This window comes from Aquarana catesbeiana, linkage group LG01 (genome assembly GCF_042186555.1).
Source record: "Aquarana catesbeiana isolate 2022-GZ linkage group LG01, ASM4218655v1, whole genome shotgun sequence".
Taxonomy (NCBI): domain Eukaryota; kingdom Metazoa; phylum Chordata; class Amphibia; order Anura; family Ranidae; genus Aquarana; species Aquarana catesbeiana.
The window spans coordinates 128,223,290-128,243,121 of NC_133324.1; the positions used below are offsets into that span (position 1 = coordinate 128,223,290).

The window sequence follows — 19,832 nt, forward strand, 5'->3', positions numbered from 1 at the left end:
GTCCGGCCAGGCCGCGGCGCCGCCCCCCTCCTGCTGCGGAGTGATCTCTGAGGGAGGGGCTGGGCTTCTGTGCAAGTGTGGAGAGCCAGCAGCGTGAGTCGCGGGCCTCACGGTGGGGGAGGAAGAAGGAACTGGAAGTTGCCCAAGGAGCCAGCCAAGCCTAGCCGACTGACCGAATCTGAGTGGAGTCCAGTCCAGCAGCCATAGAGTAAGTCATGGCAGACTATTATTCTTCTACTGAGGGGGCACTGGAGCAGGGACAGTCACACGACTCAGGGAGGAACTGGTCTGAGAATGGGGGTCAGTGCAGTGGTCGTCGCAGCGCAGAAGAAAAAGCACAGAGCCGAGGAGGAGGAAACAGATTTGCAGAAGCTGCAGGTTTGTTTGATGCAGTGCCAAGCAAATGAAAACTTCCCTGCAAACTTTGCAGGGAAGCATTAGCTTGCTTGGCACTGCATCAAACAGACCTGCAGCTTCTGCAAATCTGCACTAGTGATGTAGCAGCTAGTAGGACCCTGGCCAGTGGCCTGTACTGATGATTGCAGGATACAGATATGATTGCAGATGCAATCAATCATCAATATTGCACATGCTAAAACTATGAAACCTAGGTAGGTACAAACCTTCTTTCCTTGTTTTCTCCTCCTCCTCGGCTCTGTGCTTTTTTCTCCTGCGCTGCGACGGCCACTGCACTGACCCCCAGTCCCAGACCAGTTCCTCCCTGAGTCCTTCACTAATTAACTATTACTTGTGCAAAGTACAAAGTGCTCAACGTGAATATTACATAAAAATCATATTGCAATTAAGTGCTCCATGCGTACTACAAACTCATTAAACAGTCCACATCCAGTGAAAGTTCATGTACTGCAGTGCTCCATGCATGCTGAAATCAATGCAAACTTTAGCACTGGTCACTGTATTGGTGTCACTGGTGCCCAAAAAGTGTCACTATGAGTCACTAATGTAAAATTCTAATCTGGAATGATAAACGTGTCACTGTTTTAAACAAGGTTAGGTTAGGACCGTATATATATAATACATTAAAAATAGTTCTGTAAGTACTAGTGTACTAAGCAACACCTTATTTTCAGGCTTGTTGGCCATTTAATTGCTGAGTGTTCTGCTCCTTGTCTGCTATTTGGGCATTCAAAGTGTTTCTTTAATATGCCAAGAAAAAAGCACTAAGCAGTTTTGTTAATGTTGAAAATAAAACAAAACCTTTCCTGAAAACTGACTTTTAACTCATTTAAAGGATGGAAATGGGGTAGGTCGGTATTTTGACTTAATTTGTGACTTGACCAAAATAAATGATTTGACTTGACTTGCTTGACTTCTAGCAAGGACTCGACTTGACTTGCTTGCTTTTTGCCACAGTAACTTGGGACTTGCTTATGACTTGAAGGTTAAGACTTGAGACTTGCTTGTGACTTGCACATGTGTGACTTACCCCCATGTCTGCTGCTCGGAACCTGAATTTCTGATTTTGATCATGAAGAAACATGTCTAAGCAGTCAGAAAGGCAGAGCTGCTTATAGCCTCTTCTGGAAGCTCACGTGACAACACAAGAGAACAATTCGACAGGGAAAGAGTTCTGTGCCTAACCAGTACTGAATGAACAAGGACATTATCTTCATGAACACTGTAGATTTAAAAAGATTCAAATTAACTTTGAAATTACATTAACATGTTATAGAATATATGAGATTTTAGTGATTGATGACATCATATTACACATGCATTTGTCCCTTTCTTACTCTGTAGATAGGAAATGCTCTGCATAACTAGTCCCACTCTATTATCTGTCTTTAGTTTTTGTTCTGACCACATGTAATTGCTAATGCTAGACATACTATAATTGTTTTGATCCGATATTCACCTATGCACAAGTTTTGGATTAAAACTTTATATGATCTGCAAGATGTCATTTGGATTGAGACACTGGGGGTTATTTACGAAAGGCAAATCCACTTTGCACTGCAAGTGCAAACTACAAGTGCAAAGTGCACTTGAAATTGCACTGAGAGTGCACTTGGAAGTGCAGTCGCTGTAAATCTGAGGGGGACATGCAGGGAAAATAAAAAACAGCATTTTAGCTTGCACATGATTGGATGATAAAATCAGCAGAGCTTCCCCTCATTTCAGATCTACCCCTCAGATTTACAGCGACTGCACTTCCAAGTGCAATTTCAAGTGCACTTTTCAATTGTAGTTTGCACTTGCAGTGCAAAGTGGATTTGTTTTTCGTAAATAACCCCCACTGTCTGCTAATCCTACTGAGACTGTAAATTCCAACTGTCTTGGCACAACTGGATCAGTTCAGTGCTTAGATTGGAGAGGCAGAATAGATGTTACATCTTTTTTTGGAGATTATCTTAGCAAGGGATGGTCGCAGGCATCTCCAAACTATGGGCCTCCAGCTGTTGCAGAACTGCACGTCCCATGAGGAATTATAAAACTCTGACATTCACAGACATGACTATTAATGATGGTGAATTGTAGTTCCTGAACAACTGGAGTGCCATATTTTGGAGACCCCTGGTCTAGGGCATGGGTTTCAAACTGGTGGCCCTCCAACAGTTGCAGAGCTACAAGTCCCATGGGGCATTGCAAGTCTGACCATTACAAGCTTGATTCCCAGAGACATGATAGGACTTGTACTTCTGTAACAGCTGGAAGGCCGTCAGTTTAACACCTCTGGACTCTAGGGCACTGTTTTTCAACCTGTTATCAGTCAAGGCACCCTTTAAAATTACAGTGGAACCTCGGATTACGAGCTTAATTTGTTCCAGGAGTATGCTTGTAATCCAAAGTACTCGCATATCAAAGCAAGTTTTCCCATTGAAGTCAATGGAAATTAAAATAATTTGTTCCACATTGACTTCAATATGATGCAATACCGCATGCGGCCAGAGGCTGGGGGTGCCAGAGAGCCTCGGAAACGGCCGAAAAGGCCCGAGCACACTTTGGCTGACCTCGGCAAACCTCGGAAAGATTTAGTTCACGATCCTTTCCGAGATTTGCCGAGGTCAGCCGAACTGTCCTCGGGTCTTTCCGTGCATTTCCAAACACTGACGTTCGGCGCTGTTCGGCGCCCCCCACCTCAGGCCAAAAGCGGTACTGCACACCACTTTTGGCCTGAATCCTGCTCGTTTTGCGAGACAACACTCGCAAACCGAGTTAGGACTTCTAGAAATACAGTGCTCGTTTTGCGAAACGCTCGTTAACCGTGTTACTCGCAAACCGAGGTTCCACTGTATGAACAATCTTATGGCACCCCATTCTAAAATGCACAAAATCTAAACTAATAGTTTTGCATAATGCGCAAAGACACCCAACATTTTTTATTCTTCCAAAGCAAATACAGCTTTGCACACTGGTATTGCAAAGTTTCTTTCCCTCACTTAGTGAATGTGACCCCAATGCTGGCACCCAACGCCCTCCTTATCAACCAATGTCACTGGTTCTTAAGGTGCTGGCAGCTGATAGGTTGTATTGATGCACAATAAAAACCTGTGGCTTTGTGTAAACAAAAGGCAGGCATGATCCACCCAATGCCTTGTATACATTTTTTGTGCAATTTTTAGGTACCCCTTGTAGCAAGGCGGTACCTCGCTAGGATCCAGGTCTAATAAACAGCCAGTTCATTAATGAGTCAGCTGTTTTCTGGGCTTTAAGTAATCACCAGACCAAGGCTCTAGGCTCCCAGTTGGAGACGACTCCACCCTGCAGACAGGAGGTCTGGGCATGGCAGTCAGTAGGGCTTCACCTAGGTGAGTAGGGTTGCCGCCTCATCCCTTTAAACCCGAACACATATGAATTACACAGGTTCTGAGGCTAATTTAATACAGATAAGGAACCAAGTGAGTTTAATTACCACCTTAATCAGCCACACAACCCGTGTAATCAATATGTGTTTGGGTTTAAAGGGATGAGGTGGCAACTCTATAGGAGAGAGAGGTGGGAGCCAGTGGAGCACGAGGCTACTTGCTGTATGCACGGAGGTGCTGAGCGTCCAGTCTGTGGGAGGCAGACCAAGGCCCTAAAGTGTAAGGCCTGAGCTGGAGAGCTGCGTTTACAAGCCAGGAGGGCTGAAAATCTTTTAGCAGGACTGAAATACTGAATACCCCTGCAAGGGAATCTTCTGTGTTTGTTTTTAACTTTCTTTTAAATAAAAATGGGCAAAACCAGCCTTGAAACGGATAAAAGCGAGTGGTGGTGTCCTTAAAGCGCTACACTTGGAGTGAACCCCTGACAGTTGGTGGAGAAGTGCTTTGAGGCACAATCCGAGATCCCTGCAATCAAGTAAGTTCATCTGTTTATATGAACTGTGGGTGTTAGTGCTTGAGACTGCACAATCTGTGTGAACCTGAAAAAGAAAATCAACGTGCTTTAAAGAGACAGTGCTCTAATTTTTATTTTGCTGGACTGTGCAAAGTTGGTCTGGAGTGGCTGTGAATATGGGGCGGTCAAAGCTCCTAAAAGAAGCAAGGAGTGATCCTGTTGAGAGTCATGGCTGGTGGGCTCAAGAGGAACTGTTACAACTGAGTGGAGAGTACTGGAAAAGTTCAGCTGGGAGAGTGCTGTCTCCCATGGCAACCAGAGACGAAGTGTCGTCTGGATGGTGGGGCTGCTATGAGGAGGTTGCTCACTGTTCCCACAAAGAGGGCTGGGATGCCCGAGAAAAGTAATCTGGATGGTGGGGCTCCTATGAAGAGGTGGCTCACTATTCCCACAAAGAGAGCTGGGATGCCCGAGAAAAGTCATCTGGATGGTGGGGCTCCTATGAAGAGGTGGCTCACTATTTCCACAAAGAGGACTGGGATACCCGAGAGTCTGTGATGCCTAGGAGGGCTGCTGTTGCCCCTAGCAATGCTGGTGCAAGGAGACCAGTTAGGTGCAGAGACCTAAAAGCAGATGCAGTGTAAGAAGCCCTGACAAGGCATGGAGCCAAGTGTGCTGTCTGCGGTGCAGTGAGTGGGGGCATGTTGTTTCCAACTGCCGGCTGTCAATGCAAAGGGATGTGACCAGCCGAAGGTCAGTTTCTGCAGCTTGGAAGCCTGATCTGAGTGCCTGGAGGGAGCAACAGACTGACTATGTGACTGCACACACAGGAGTGGAAGTGAACCCAAATGGGAGATCCACTGGTTGTGCTTAAAAGGAATTGCCTTGCTGCAGTGCCCTGTTCAGTGGGGAGGCAAGTGTTATATTTAAAACTGATAATGTGTTGCTTAATGAGGAGATTAAAAATGATGTGTTAAATAAGGGGTTAATGCGACCTGCTGAAACAGCAGGGTCATATAAAGCTAATAAGCAATGTATTTCTGATAATGTTGTTGAAAAGTATAGTACTGACAAGAAAAGTCTTTCAGATGCTACTGAGCCACTCTGTCCTGTGTCTCCTGGGGCAGTTAAAGCGGTACTGCGTAGTACCTCTGCTGGGAGCACAGATAAAGTAGACTGGGACAGATGGACAACAAGCCTGTTGACTTTAATAAAAAAGATCTCGGTTTGTAACGTTAGAGCGGACACAATTTCTGCTGCGCTAAATGGATGGACTGCGGAGCAGTTTTTGGACCAGGGCTCGCTTGCTGCTGTTGCAGATGGCATCCCGCACCAGACTGAAGGGCCACGTGAGCACATAGCAGAGGTTGTGCCCACAACACACCAAGGATATGATGATGTAGTAATTAATAAGGTAATGCCAAATGTGTTAATGGAAGAGGGCACAGGTGTATATAATGATGATCAGGTATCAGGACAGTTGCTGGAAGAGGATCTTATGCCAGTGGAGTCGGTGGTTAATGAGGTTGCCATGGGAAACAACCACACAGCTTTATGCGATTCCCCTCCAGACACTGCCTGGCAGGACACTGGGAGATCAGTCCTGAAATATGTGTGGATATTTCTGACATTGAAGAAAAATGCAAGGCACTGGTAAATGCTGATGTTCCCTTGGGTGACAACGCAAATATTGGTAGACCAGAGGGTCAAGTTGAAATGGTTGCTGATAACCCTGATAAATGTGGTGAGATGTGTAATGATATGACAGACACAGCAGAGGTAGATGGAGGCCCCCTACAGGTTCAGGAGGGAAATAACCCAAAGCTTAATAAGGTGTCATTAAAAGGGTTTGATTCCCAAATAAAAGAACCCACATCTATTGCTAAAGTATTTAAAAGGGTGGCCCCAAGGAAAATGGGCACATGGCCCTTTTGGAAGCACACCCGTAAAAAGTCACGGGGGTGTCTTTGTGGTACCCAAGTCAGTGTAGCAGGGGGACACAGGAAAGGTCGCCTGATAAGACTGGGTTTGGCCCTTGTGGGTAAGAGCTGGCACAGAGGTGCCAAGTGGAAGAGAATGGGTTGGTGTGTTACGCCCCTTCAGGGTCGAAACGGGGGGAGGATATGTAGCAGGGCGGTATCTTGCCAGGATCCAGGTCTAATAAACAGCCAGTTCACTAATGAGTCAGCTGTGTTCTGGGCTTTAAGCAATCACCAGACCCAAGGCTCTAGGCTTCCAGTTGGAGACAACTCCACCCTGCAGACAGGAGGTCTGGGCATGGGAGTCAGTAGGGCTTCACATAGAAGAGAGAGGTGGGAGCCATTGTAGCACGAGGCTACTTGCTGTACACACGGAGGTACTGTGCGTTCTGTGGGAGACAGACCAAGGCCCTGAAGTGTAAGGCCTGAGTTGGAGAGCTGCGTTTACAAGCCAGGAGGGCTGAAAATCATTTACTTTGGTAGCAGGAATGAAATACTGAATACCCCTGCGAGAGAATCTTCTGTGTTTGTTTTGAACATTCTTTTAAATAAAATTGGGCAAAGCCAGCCCTGAAACGGATAAAAGCGAGAGGTGGTGTCCTTAAAGCGCTACACTTGGAGTGAACCCCTGACACCCTGAAGAAACCTGAAGACACCCTGGTTGAAAAAGGCTGGTCTATGGGAGCAATTACAGCCCTGTAGCATAGTTATGTATATTCTTTTATAGGACAGAGTTGCAGAATATATGTCTCACAGGGACTGTAAAGGCTTGGCTTTTTTAATTAAAAAAACAAACTGGTTTATACTTACAGCGAGGGGAAAAAAGTATTTGATCTCCTGTTGATTTTGTACGTTTGCCAACTGACAAAGAAATGATCAGTCTATAATGTAAACGGTAGGTTTATTTCAACAGTGAGAGACAGAATAACAACAAAAATATAAAGAAAAACACATTTTAAAAAAGTATTATAAATTGTTTGCATTTTAATGAGTGAAATAAGTATTTGATCCCCTATCAATCAGCAAGATTTCTGGCTCCCAGGTGTCTTCTATACAGGTAATGAGCTGAGATTAGGAGCACTCTCTTAAAGGGAGTGCTCCTTATCTCAGATTGTTACCTGTATAAAAGACACATGTCCACAGAAGCAATCAATCAGAGTCCAATCTCTCCACCATGGCCAAGACCAAAGAGCCATCCAATGATATCAGGAACAAGAATATAGACCTACACAAGGCTGGAATGGGCTACAAGACCAATGCCAAGCAGCTTGGTGAGAGGGTGATAACAGTTGGTGCGATTATTCGCAAATGGAAGAAACACAAAATAACTGTCAATCTCCCTTGGTCTGGGGGTCCATGCAAGATCTCACCTCGTGGAGTTTCAATGATCATGAGAATGTTGAGGAATCAGCCCAGAACTACACAGGAGAATCTTGTCAATGATCTCAAGGCAGCTGGGACCATAGTCACCAAGAAAACAATTGGTAACACACTACGCCGTGAAGGACTGAAATCCTGCAGCGCCCACAAGGTCCCCCTGCTCAAGGAAGCACATGTACAGGCCCATCTGAAGTTTGCTAATGAACATCTGAATGATTCAGAGGAGAACTGCGTGAAAATGTTGTGGTCAGATGAGACCAAAATCAATCTCTTTGGCATCAACCCAACTTGCCGTGTTTGGAGGAGGAGGAATGCTGCCTATGACCCCAAGAACACCATCCCCATCATCAAACATGGAGGTGGAAACATTATGCTTTGGGGGTGTTTTTCAGATAAGGGGACAGGACAATTTCACCGCATCAAAGGGACGATGGGGCTGTGTATCGTCAAATGTTGGGTGAGAACCTCCTTCCCTCAGCCAGGGCATTGAAAATGGGTCGTGGATGAGTATTCCAGCATGACAATGACCCAAAACACATGGCCAAGGCAACAAAGGAGTGGCGCAAGAAGAAGCACATTAAAGTCCTGGAGTGGCCAAGCCAGTCTCCAGACCTTAATCCCATAGAAAATATGTGGAGTGAGCTGAAGGTTTGAGTTACCAAACGTCAGCCTCAAAACGTTAATGACTAGGAGAGGATCTGCAAAGAGGAGTGCATCCCTCCTGAGATGTGTGCAAACCTGGTGGCCAACTACAAGAAAAGCCTGATCTCTGTGATTGCCAACAAGGGTTTTGGCACCAAGTACTAAGTCATGTTTTTCGAAGGGGTCAAATACTTATCTCACTCTTAAAAATGCAAATCAATTTACAACTTTTTTGAAATGCGTTTTTTCTGGATTTTTGTTGTTGTTATTCTGTCTCTCACTGTTAAAATAAACCTACCACTGAAATTATAGACTGATCAATCTTTGTCAGCGTGCAAACGTACAAAATCAGCAGGGGATCAAATACTTTTTTCCCCACACTGTACCTGCTCTGTGCAATTGCACAGAGTGGCCCCTAAACCTCCTCTTCTGAGGTTCCCTGCCAGTGTCCTCAGCTTCTCCTCTTCTTGGTGTGCACCATAAGAAGCCGCTTGCTATGGTGGTCCACCTGCAGGCTCACTCCCAAGCTGGGCTGTGTGTGTCCATAGACACATGCATCACGACTCATGGCTCACCCCTGCTCCCTCTTCAAAGTTTTTTATGGGCAGCAGCAGGAGCTGAAGGCTCTCGCTGCTGTCTCTGCCCTGTGAATGAAGAGAGAGAGAAGAGAGACCGACTACAGACAGGCACAGCGCTGGATCGAGAGAGTACGCAAGTAAGTATTTGGTGAGGGGAGCATACAATGCATTAGGGTAAAAAACGTCTAGCCTTTACAACCACTTTAAGTTTACGTAGGGCATCACTATGAGACTGAGCTGAAACCCAGAGATGGTGCAAGGGGACCTGCATAATACTTGGTATTTTGCTCACCCTGTTCTCTCCACCTAGCAGCATATTCCTTCTCAGCACATGTGCATGCAGCATAGCCTGACTCCTAGTGCTGCCTATCCCCGCTCATTCTGAGATCTGCTATGGAAATTACAAGGGGCTATTACAGTTCATTATTTTTTTAATGAATACATAACAGAATTGGTGTTTTTATATCTGCCCAGAGTTCAGCTTTAATAAAATGCCAACCTGGTTGTCATTGTCCCCTTTGCCCACCAGCAATACACACTGCAGTAATGAGTGGCATTGTAATTGGGATAAGGACCACAAACTGAGGTCACTCGGCGGTTTAAATAAACGAACTTTGCATTGGTAACAACAAGTTTCTGTTGGCCATACATCCACCACAACGCCTCACATAGCATATGTTGTCACATACATGTAAAGAGAAGAGCGCTCCAAATATAGTGCAGGTAAACCAAGCAACTTTTATTAAAACAAGAGTGAAGCTAACAAAATTAAGATAATGCAGGCACAAATAATCAATTCCTCACTGCCACATCCTTCCACAATGGATGTAATGATATCAGTGCGCTATGCTCTGAGCTATTTAAAGAGCAGAGTGTCCTCAGTCTGTTTGAAATTCCACTCTCTCTGGTAAGAGTTTACATTTGTCATAGTGGTGGAATTGATGTCATGGGAGGGGATGCTAATTAGAATAGGAGAAGGATTTTTTGGCCTCTGAAGGGCTGAATGAACAAGGTCAAGGTCCCACAGAGTCACAGGGGAACAATGCACAACAACCTGCACAAAGGCTTTAACTAAGGAAAAAGGTCAATGGTCACTGAAACAGAATGGCCCAGGTGTAGATTTGCCCCTTGATGGTACTCAAGGCCAGATGCTGGCCCAGAGAAGACCGGAAGAATGACAGAATGGGCTCTCTGGGGTACTTACCATAACAGAATCCTCACCAGTGCAAGGAGCCCTCCAGGTGCAATGATAAATTTTGCGATGTGAAGAATGCCCAGCCTTTAGGAGCAAAGGGATGTCCAATTTCGAGAGTCTAGTCTTGCAAATCAGACACTTGGGGGTGGTCTAAGGACCACATCTATTTATCTTAAAACTGCCAGAATGTGAAGTTGTATAGGTCTGGAGAGAAACTGAGAGTATGAATAGCCTCAAAGGAAACTACTTTCAGGCACTCACATAGGCATGAATCAAGAGCTGCCCCTTTGACCAAAGGGTCTGGGCATGAGAGCGGAGAGACAGAAATTTGTTCTGGTGCAGGAAGATCCTGTTCAGGGCCATATCTAATATCAGACCCACCTACTCCATTGTTGAATCCAGGAACAACTTCTGAAGGTAGAACATCTGAATATCTGCACTGTCCTCTGACCATTGGCTCACAGGGCTTGGGAGGACTATGAGGGCTATCCTGGTGAAGACCCAGGGTGCCATGAACAGGGAGAAAGCAGCAAATTGGTATTAGTGTGTGTCAGCAAAATGCACATAGTGTTAATGGAGGAAAGATGAGGATGTGCACATTAGCTCCCCAAATGTCCACGGAGGCCAGAAAGTCCAGGTAGAAGAGAGGCAATGACAAACGTGTGCAGTTCTATGTAGAACTTTTGAACATGGAGGCATAAGTTGAATGTTTTTAGATCCAAAATGGGCTGTTTCCATTTGCCTTAGGAACAGTAAACAGGTTTGAGCAAAAGCCCTGAAATCTCTCCTTGTTTGTAACTATAGTAATGACTCTGACTGAAGCTGCTGCATAGAAGAGCAGCTGTAGCAAAGTGTTGTCACATGAAAAGATATAATAAAATATTTACAAAAATGTGAGGGGTGTAAGCACTTTTGTGAGATACTGTACACATACAATGACTACATTCCATGAACACAATAAACCTGAAGCAAATTGAATGAGAGCACTGCTTACAGGAACCCAATGAATCATGGATGACTAGCATTCATATGTTACCAGGAAGTAAGCCTACACACCAATACAGCTGGCAGGAGTCTATTAAAAGTAATGTCTGCAGCGTCAGTATCAGTTTTGCTGGAACTGATTAAAGCGTGCCCCATACAGCAATTGTGTGTTAAGTGCAAGTCAAGCTAAAACTTATTGGCCAGCTTAAGTAAAACAGGACTTTTTGATGAAAGTGCTAAAGTTTAAAAACAAAAGTAACAAAGAAGTTTACACACGATAGCTCAAAGTCTGCAAAAAGTGGAGAAACTTTTGAACCTCTATAAGTTTATTTCATTTGTTGTTTGTATTCCCAATGGAAACATTTCCCTTGTCTCATGTGCCGATGTCAAGAGTATTAGAGACGGGAGGACTGGAAGCCTCTCCACTCGCTGGGGCAGATCTGCTTCACATGTGTTGGAATTGTCCGGGTCTAAGGATTTTTTAGCAGGGATGATTTAATTTTTTTGAACATACAATTAATCTTGCAATACCTCAAAGCTCAGGAGTTGCACTGTTAGGTATTCTAAATGACTTTATTCCAAGGACTTGTATTTTGTTACGTATGTTACTATTTATAAGGGTAGGGCGTGCTCTAAGAAATTTATTAAAATATGGCAACCATGGTTGGATGGCTCTAATTCCTTTCTGGGAGAAGTTCTATCCTCACAAATTACCTGAGGGGTCTATATGTTTCTAATATTTGGTTGTAATCACAGTTGGGATTAGCTACTTTAGGATTTCAGTCGCATTTTGTTGGCCAATCAGGGGACTATGGCGCTGGTATGTACAGTGGGTCAAAAAAGTATTTAGTCAGCCACCAATTGTGCAAGTTCTCCCACTTAAAAAGATGAGAGAGGCCTGTAATTGTCATCATAGGTATACCTCAACTATGAGAGACAAAATGTGGAAACAAATCCAGACTGATTGTCTGATTTTTGAAAGAATTTATTTGCAAATTATGGTGGAAAATAAACCCCCCTATCGTTTTCAGCCAAGGAAGGTGCCATCTTTGCCTCTGTTTAATCGACAGCTCTTTGGTCTTCACCATAGTGGAGTTTGGAGTGTGACTGTTTGAGGTTGTGGACAGGTGTCTTTTATACTGATAAGTTCAAACAGGTGCCATTAATACAGGTAATGAGTGGAGGACAGTGGAGCCTCTTAAAGCGGAAGTAAATCCATCCATAAAACCATTTCATTTCCAGCACATGCCAGAAATCTAACACTCCCATTGGTTGTGCTCTCAACCAAACTGTCAAACCATCCAATGGCTGGTGTCATAACTGATCACATGTGTAGCATCATGGCAGTTGTAGATTAAACAGAGGCAAAGATGGCACCGTCCTTGGCTGAAAACGATAGGGGGGGGGGGGGGGGGGGGGGTTTACTTACACTTTAAAGAAGAAGATACAGGTCTGTGAGAGCCAAAAATCTTGCTTGTTTGTAGGTGACCAAATACTTATTTTCCACCATAATTTGCAAATAAATTCTTTCAAAAATCAGACAATGTGATTGTCTGGATTTGTTTCCACATTTTGTCTCTCAAAGTTGAGGTATACCTATGATGACAACTACAGGCCTCTCTCATCTTTTGAAGTGGGAGATCTTGCACAATTGGTGGCTGACTAAATACTCTTTTGCCCCACTGTATGTTGTATGAATGAGAGTGTGAGTGTTTGATCTTTTCCTTCTGCGGGGTTCTCGCCCCCACATGATTTCTGTGAGGTACCACTGATGTTCCTCCTCCATCCCTCACCCGTCTCCATTATTCTCCTTGGGAATGAGTGGGTTCTGGAAGGGATATCCTTGGTTTGACCCTTTTATGGTATAAATCTGTACACTGGTGATCATTTTATTATACACGATTTATATAGCGCCAACAGTTTACGCAGCGCTTTTACAATGTAGAGGAGGGACAGCACATGTATAGTACAATACAGAAGGGACAGGAGGGCCCTGCTCATAGAGCTGACATTCTAAAGGGAGAGGGTGGTGGTACAAAAGGTAATAGATGGGGGGAATGATTTGATGGGGGTGGCTTGGGGACAGTTGTTAGGTGGGTGTGGGATAGGAACAGAGGGGGCGATTTGGGTGATATCTGCAGATGACGTCAGTGATGTAGCTGGGGCGATGTTGTGGATGGCCTTGTATGTTGTAGTTAGCATTTTGAATTTTATACGGTGGGGTAGGGTAAGCCAGTGAAGGGATTGGCAGAGAGAAGCAGTCATGGATTGGTTAGTGAGGTGTTATTAGTTTAACAGCAACAGCATTCATAATAGGGGGGATATTTACTGACTGTCTCTTCGAATGATGCCTTCTATTTTGTGTGATGTTTTCTTGTTTGTGTTTATGAAAAAGAGATTTGAACACCTATTTAAAAAAAAAAAGTCCCCACATCTAGCCCAGTTTGTAGACGTGATAACCTTTGCGTAAACCAATCAATATACGCTAATTGGGATTTTTCTCTACCAAAAATATGTAGCAGAATGCAAATTGGCCTAAATTGATGAAGAAATTTTATTGGATATGTTTTATAGCAGAAAGTAAAAAAAAAAAAAAAAAAAAAATTCTCAAATTTGTTTATTTTTTGTTTGTAGCACAAAAATTAATAAAAAAAAAAACCCGCGGAGTTGATCAAATACCACCAAAAGAAAGCTCTATGCGTGGGCAAAAAGGACATCAATTTTGTTTGGGTACAACGTTGCACGACCGCTCCACTGTCAGTTAACCACTTCAGCCCCGGAAGATTTTACCCCCTTCCTGACCAGAGCGTTTTTTGCGATTCGGCACTGCGTCGTTTTAACTGACAATTGCGCGGTCATGCGACGTGGCTCCCAAACAAAATTGACGTCTTTTTTCCCACAAATAGAGCTTTCTTTTGGTGGTATTTGATCACCTCTGCGATTTTTATTTTTTGCACTATAAACAAAATAAGAGCAACAATTTTGAAAAAAACGCATTATTTTTTTCATTTTGCTATAATAAATATCCCCCAAAAATATATAAAAAAAACATTTTTTTCCCTCAGTTTAGGCCGATCGTATTCTTCTACATTTTTTTTTAACCAAAAATATCGCAATAAGCGTTTAATAATTGGTTTGCGCAAACGTTATTGTGTTTACTAAATAGGGGATAGTTTTATGGCATTTTTATTAATAATGTTTTTTTTTACTAGTAATGGCGGCGATCAGCGATTTTTATTGTGACTGCGACGTTATGGCGGACATTTTTTTTACACATTTTTGGGGCCATTGTCATTTATACAGCGATCAGTGCAATTAAAAATGCACTGATTACTGTGTAAATGGCACTGGCAGTGAAGGGGTTAACCACTAGGGGGCGGGAGGGGTTAAGTGTGTCCTAGGGAGTGATTACTAACTGTAGGGGGATGGGCTGTATGTGTGACGTCACTGATCTCTGCTCCGATGACAGGGAGCAGAGATTGAGTGACACTTGTCACTAGGCAGAACAGGGAGATGCTGTTTACAACGGCATCTCCCCGTTCATCCGCTCCGTGAGTCGATCGCGGGTATCCCCATGGCGATAGAGTCCACAGGACCCGCGACCCGACTCACGGAGCTCCCGGCCGGCGGCGCGCACGCAATGGCATGGCGGGCAACTCAAATGGACGTACAGGTACGCCCATTTGCCCAGCCGTGCCATTCTGCCGACGTACATCGGCGTGCGCCGGTCGGAAACCGGTTAAAGTAACGCAGTGCCGTATTGCAAAAAATGGCCTGGTCATTAAGGGGGTAAATCCTTCTGGGGCTGAAGGAGGTAAAGAGCAAGTATACAGGCAGGTCTTAGCCCAGAAGTCAGGCAAGTGTAGAGGGTTCCCCCCATAAAAAGCATTATCAGGTGCCTGCATACACAGGATGGAAAATCAGTTTGTGATTACCTCAGCTGCTGGTCAATGCAGCAAATGTAGACTGTTCTAAACAATAATTTGGACATAATTAAAATTATTTTACTTCATGAGCACAGAGATACCAAGCTTAAAACTACACAATTTCACATGTTCCTTATTTTCCCTTTATTTAATATATTATACAAAAAAAAAAAAAAAAAAAAAAACATCAAAAAGAACATACATTACTCATGTGAACAGAAACAAAATTAAATATATATTACACAGAGATGGGCAGTAGCAGTTGTACTATGATGTGTGCATCACACTGTCATGTATGTCACCTATTATTTTCTGAGAGGGAAGATGACCACTATAGAGTACAAACTGAGCTACTTGGTACCCTACCTCGATACCTCAGCTGGACATCCCTTAAAACTTCTGTGTATGAACAGCAAGAAACCTCTTCCCTCTGCTCTATGGCCGCACTTAAATTTCAGGCTACATGTTCCAGTTAACCCACAGTTCCTTTTGCAGTGGAAAAAACAAAGCATGTTTCCATACAGAAAAGTTTGCTGTATTACATCCATGTGGGGCTAAGGTTCAGCTGTTTACAAATGGATTTTAGGAGAAAGGGTGTACCCTCTATGTAACAATGAAAGGGGTCATCAGGCATTTTTTTTTTTTTTTTTTTGTGTGCAGGGTTGCAGTGAACACCTACAAATGAGAACTACACAGTACTGCAAACTTGTGATGAATTGTGAGACTGGTATGAATGCCTTTAGAACTTTGTGTGCAGCAGAGTCCTAATTCAGCAACGGCTGAAATTTATATATAAAGAACATTTACCACTCACCACTCAAATTCCTATTGGGAGAACATTGCAATTTACAGCATGAGAGAAGGAATGTGTTTGAACTGCAACAATGCACCAAAGGTCTCAGGAAAAGGGTTGACTTACAAACTGTACTTGTCACCCATACAAAGCAGAGGTAGTCATACTTTGAGATTCAAAGGTTATGAAATAACCACTTGCATGTATAAGTATATAAAAGCACCACTAAAGGGCTGTCAGGTATTTATTGAGAAGTCTGTTAATCACACATGTATTTTCTCTAGGTAAGCTCATTAAACATGGTTTTGAATGTTTTACACTGCACTCCGCTTAAATCACTAATGTGGCATTATGAACATATAGGAACTTGCCATTTAGAAAACATACTTTAAAGGCACCATTGACACTGAGGCCTGGTTCACACCTTTGCACGTTTTAGTTTTGCAGAAACACAATAAAGCCCATTTAACATGGTTTCCTATGAGTCATGCTCACATCTGAGGACGACTGGGGACTTTTGTTCTGATTTTTGGTTCCACAGACTTCAATGGATCATAAAGGTGTATTGGAAAATGCAAAATTCACCTGGAATTTACAAACTGCAATCTGCGTAGGTGTGAACCAGGCCTGAAGGACAAGTGAGGCTAGAAATAATGTCTGGGGTAGTGAAAGCCATCCTTAGGTGGTCAACTTTTATTTGCCTGGGGGCCACAGCAATGGCTATTGATTAGTCTTGATCGGTAGTTTTAAGAGAACTATTGCTTCATTAGATCAAGACTAACATACAACCCAACTATGTCTACCCTGGTGGGTTTTAAAGTTTACCTGTCATATGAAGTGCGCAACTACCTTTCCAACTCTCCCTGAATTTTTTAATGTACTTGGACTGCCTCTTTAATAACAGGATTATTGCGCACAAAGGTCTTGGCTTCTGCCCCAAACACTTTGACAAACCCCAGTGCACATGTTGGTTGCCAAGGCTCAGGTAATTGACTGTTGAATAACACAGACATGTGACATAGTGGACCAAAATCGAGAAATGCTAAGACCTCATGGGGGGGGGGGGGCTGCATTTATCTACTGAGGGCCACACCTAGATAATTTTAATAAAACGTTGTGGAACTTTACAGTAAAAAAGGCAACTTACAAAATGTAATCCTAGTGAAAAGGGCCATAAAAACCTTTCCTGAAGTATTTAGCTGCAATATTATGTAACGTGTAATTTATCAACTGGAAAACAGCTGGGGGTGCATTCATTTACGATTTTTTTTTTTTAAACCTAAAACCACTTAGAGCCACAGAAGCAGTGATTAAAGCGGAACTATACCCATCAATCTTCACTGATTACCAAACCAGTTACATTCAAGGCAAGTCATGAATGATAACTGCCATGGTTGCTTTTGCTTGCAACACAACAGTCAAGCCATTAAATGGTTGGTTTGATAACTGATCACATATGCAGGCCCATGGCAACTGCAGATAGAGGCTAAAATGTCAGCTTCCTTGGCTGAAAAAGAGGGTAAAGTTCCACTTTAAGGCCTAAACAGGACAGCTCCCCTGGGATTGGGAAGGTTCTCCAGGTGGTGAATTGAAAATATACATGCAAGCAGCTTTTGATGCCAGTTCTTCAGCTACACAATTATAGTCTGTACACTTCAGGAGCCAGGTTTACTTTATTTTCTATTTAACATAGCCCTCTCTTTTTCTGCATTTTGAGCCGAATTAAACAAAAGGAGATTGCTTCCAGCGCAAAAGATTTTTTATAACAGGAACTCAAAACACATCAACTGAAGTAAACAGATTCAGGCTCTTATTTTAATCTCTATAAACAAAACAGCAGTACATTGCTAGAGTGGCCGTATATTCATACAGACTAAGACGTACATTTTATCAAAGTGTAGTGCAATTCTAGAACAGATTTCATAGAACAAAGGCATTGGTTCCATTCTCACAATGAGTCACGACCAACATACATAAAGAAAAAAAAAAAACACAATAAAAAGAAAAATTATGTACACAAAAACAATTTTTTTTTTTTTTTTTTACTAAAAGTTTTTTCTCATATATTTAACTTCTGGGTTAAAAAAGTAGTCCATAAACTCTTGAGGTGTAAGGTGTTTTTATATATTCAAAAAGGGAGAAGCTATCTTTTTGGCATGCAAGTAATTCTTCCCATAGGGAGCACACTGTTTAGGTCTCTGTTGTCCCGTAATATGACCCATGCCTGAAAAAGAAATAAATGATGATCAGGAAACATGCACACTGGAATTTACACAGTTGTAATGTACATAAATGAACTGCTTTATCTGCCAAAGGATTTGTAATGCTTCCTAGACACTTTCATGACTAATTAGCTACTAACGGATTGCATCAAAATCTGCTGCCCCAGCCAGAAAGTTGTCAATGGGAAGAAGGTTTACCTTCCAACAAGACAATGACCCAAAGCACACCACAAAAATGACCAGTGGTTGAAGGAGAAAAAGGTGAATGTCCTTGCATGGCCTAGTCAGAGCCCAGACTTAACCACCATTGAAAATCTTTGGAATGACTTGAAGACTGCAGTCCACAAATGGTCACCATCAAATTTAACTGAACTTGAGCAGTTCTTCAAAGAAGAGTGGGCAAATATTGCAAAGTCTAGATGTACAAAGTTAGTAGAGACATATCCCAACAGACTCAAGACTGGAATTTAAGCAAAAAGGTGGTCCAACAAAATACTGACATATGGGGGGGTGATCCTTTTTCCAACTCAATGATTCTGTTTTTGATTTTTTTTACATTTTTTTTGACATGTTGGTGTTATCTCTTGGATGTTATAAGCTGCACTGAGTAAACACAGCTGAATAAAACAAACCGTCTTCATTTCAGGCTGTAAAGCAACAAAATGGGATTATTTTAAAGAGGCAATTCTTTTCTTTACCCACTGCACAACAGGGGGGTCTCCAAACTTTCTAAACAAAAAGGGCCAGGTTACTTTCCTTCAGACTTTAGGGGGTCGGAATGTGGCCAGTGGGAGTAAATGATGCCCCATTGTTGGGGCAGAACAGAATTATATTAAACACTTTAAAATTACATATTGAACCCAGAAGTCTGCAATGTCTCAGATTCAGACTGGTGCAAATGTCAAAAGACTTCCCCCACTATGAGGAGAAGGTGACCTGGTCAGTATAGTACTATTTTTGGTACCCATCTCTTTTTATATATGTGTAGCCATGAGCACTTATGTTCATACTTACTTTCCAGATAAATTATCTGCACAATCATTTGACACCTCTAAAGAGGAATCCTCGAAACGCGTTGTCATCTTTTTTGTCATATAAAATTCTATATCACGTGTTTATCTATATGATCTTTTTGTATGCTCTATAAGGTTTCTAATCATTTGTACCAATAAAATTATATATATTTTTTTTAACTACCTTTGACCTTCATTTAGTGTCGATATAGTGCCACTCCTAGAGGGTTATAATTGTGTATCTATATCAGGGATGATGGAACTTCAGTTACTATAGCCAGATCTATTCTCTCACTACCAGGAAAGGAGGCATCCTTTCATTGTGAGGAGCGCTTCAGGGCAGACTCCGTGGACTTAGGGGTCCAAGGTTTGTGATAAGTACTAAGCCTTTGTGTTGAGGTTAAAGCCTGTAGAGAATGAAGGCATCCCTTTCCCCAAGTAAAGGTAATACCTGTAGAAGACTAGGGCTGGCCATAAATGAGAAAATGACTTGGTTCTCCCATCCATACATTTGATGTGAATGGGGGAATCCCTCCCAGTGCACTATTGTATTCGAACAGGGAGGAGACTTCCCCCCCATCCTAATACACTGATCAGTACACCTCCGACTATAGCCTGCAGCACCGATTGAGAAAAAAAATTCTAACACGCTGGTTGTACATAAGGCAAATCGATAGATCGTCTTGTGTACAACCAGCCTGCCCATTCATGGACTGAAATTCAGCCAGTCCCTGCTGAACTGGACAAATTTCTATCCATGTATGGCCATCTTTAGGCTCTTTTACTAGTGGGGTAAGAGCACCTTTCCCCCAGTGACTTCTTTGATGAATTTATCAAGG

General features: G+C 42.9%; 1 protein-coding gene across 1 annotated transcript in view; it reads right to left on the reverse strand.

The window, feature by feature from the left end:
* Nucleotides 1-17,412: 17,412 nt before the first annotated feature.
* TENT2 (terminal nucleotidyltransferase 2) overlaps nt 17,413-19,832 on the reverse strand; it is a 72,203-nt gene continuing 69,783 nt past the window's right edge. The window contains exon 14 of the mRNA XM_073623737.1: nt 17,413-17,982. Within this exon, the coding sequence (XP_073479838.1) occupies nt 17,902-17,982 (81 nt within the window). The 3' untranslated portion in view covers nt 17,413-17,901. The remainder of the gene's footprint in view (nt 17,983-19,832) is intronic.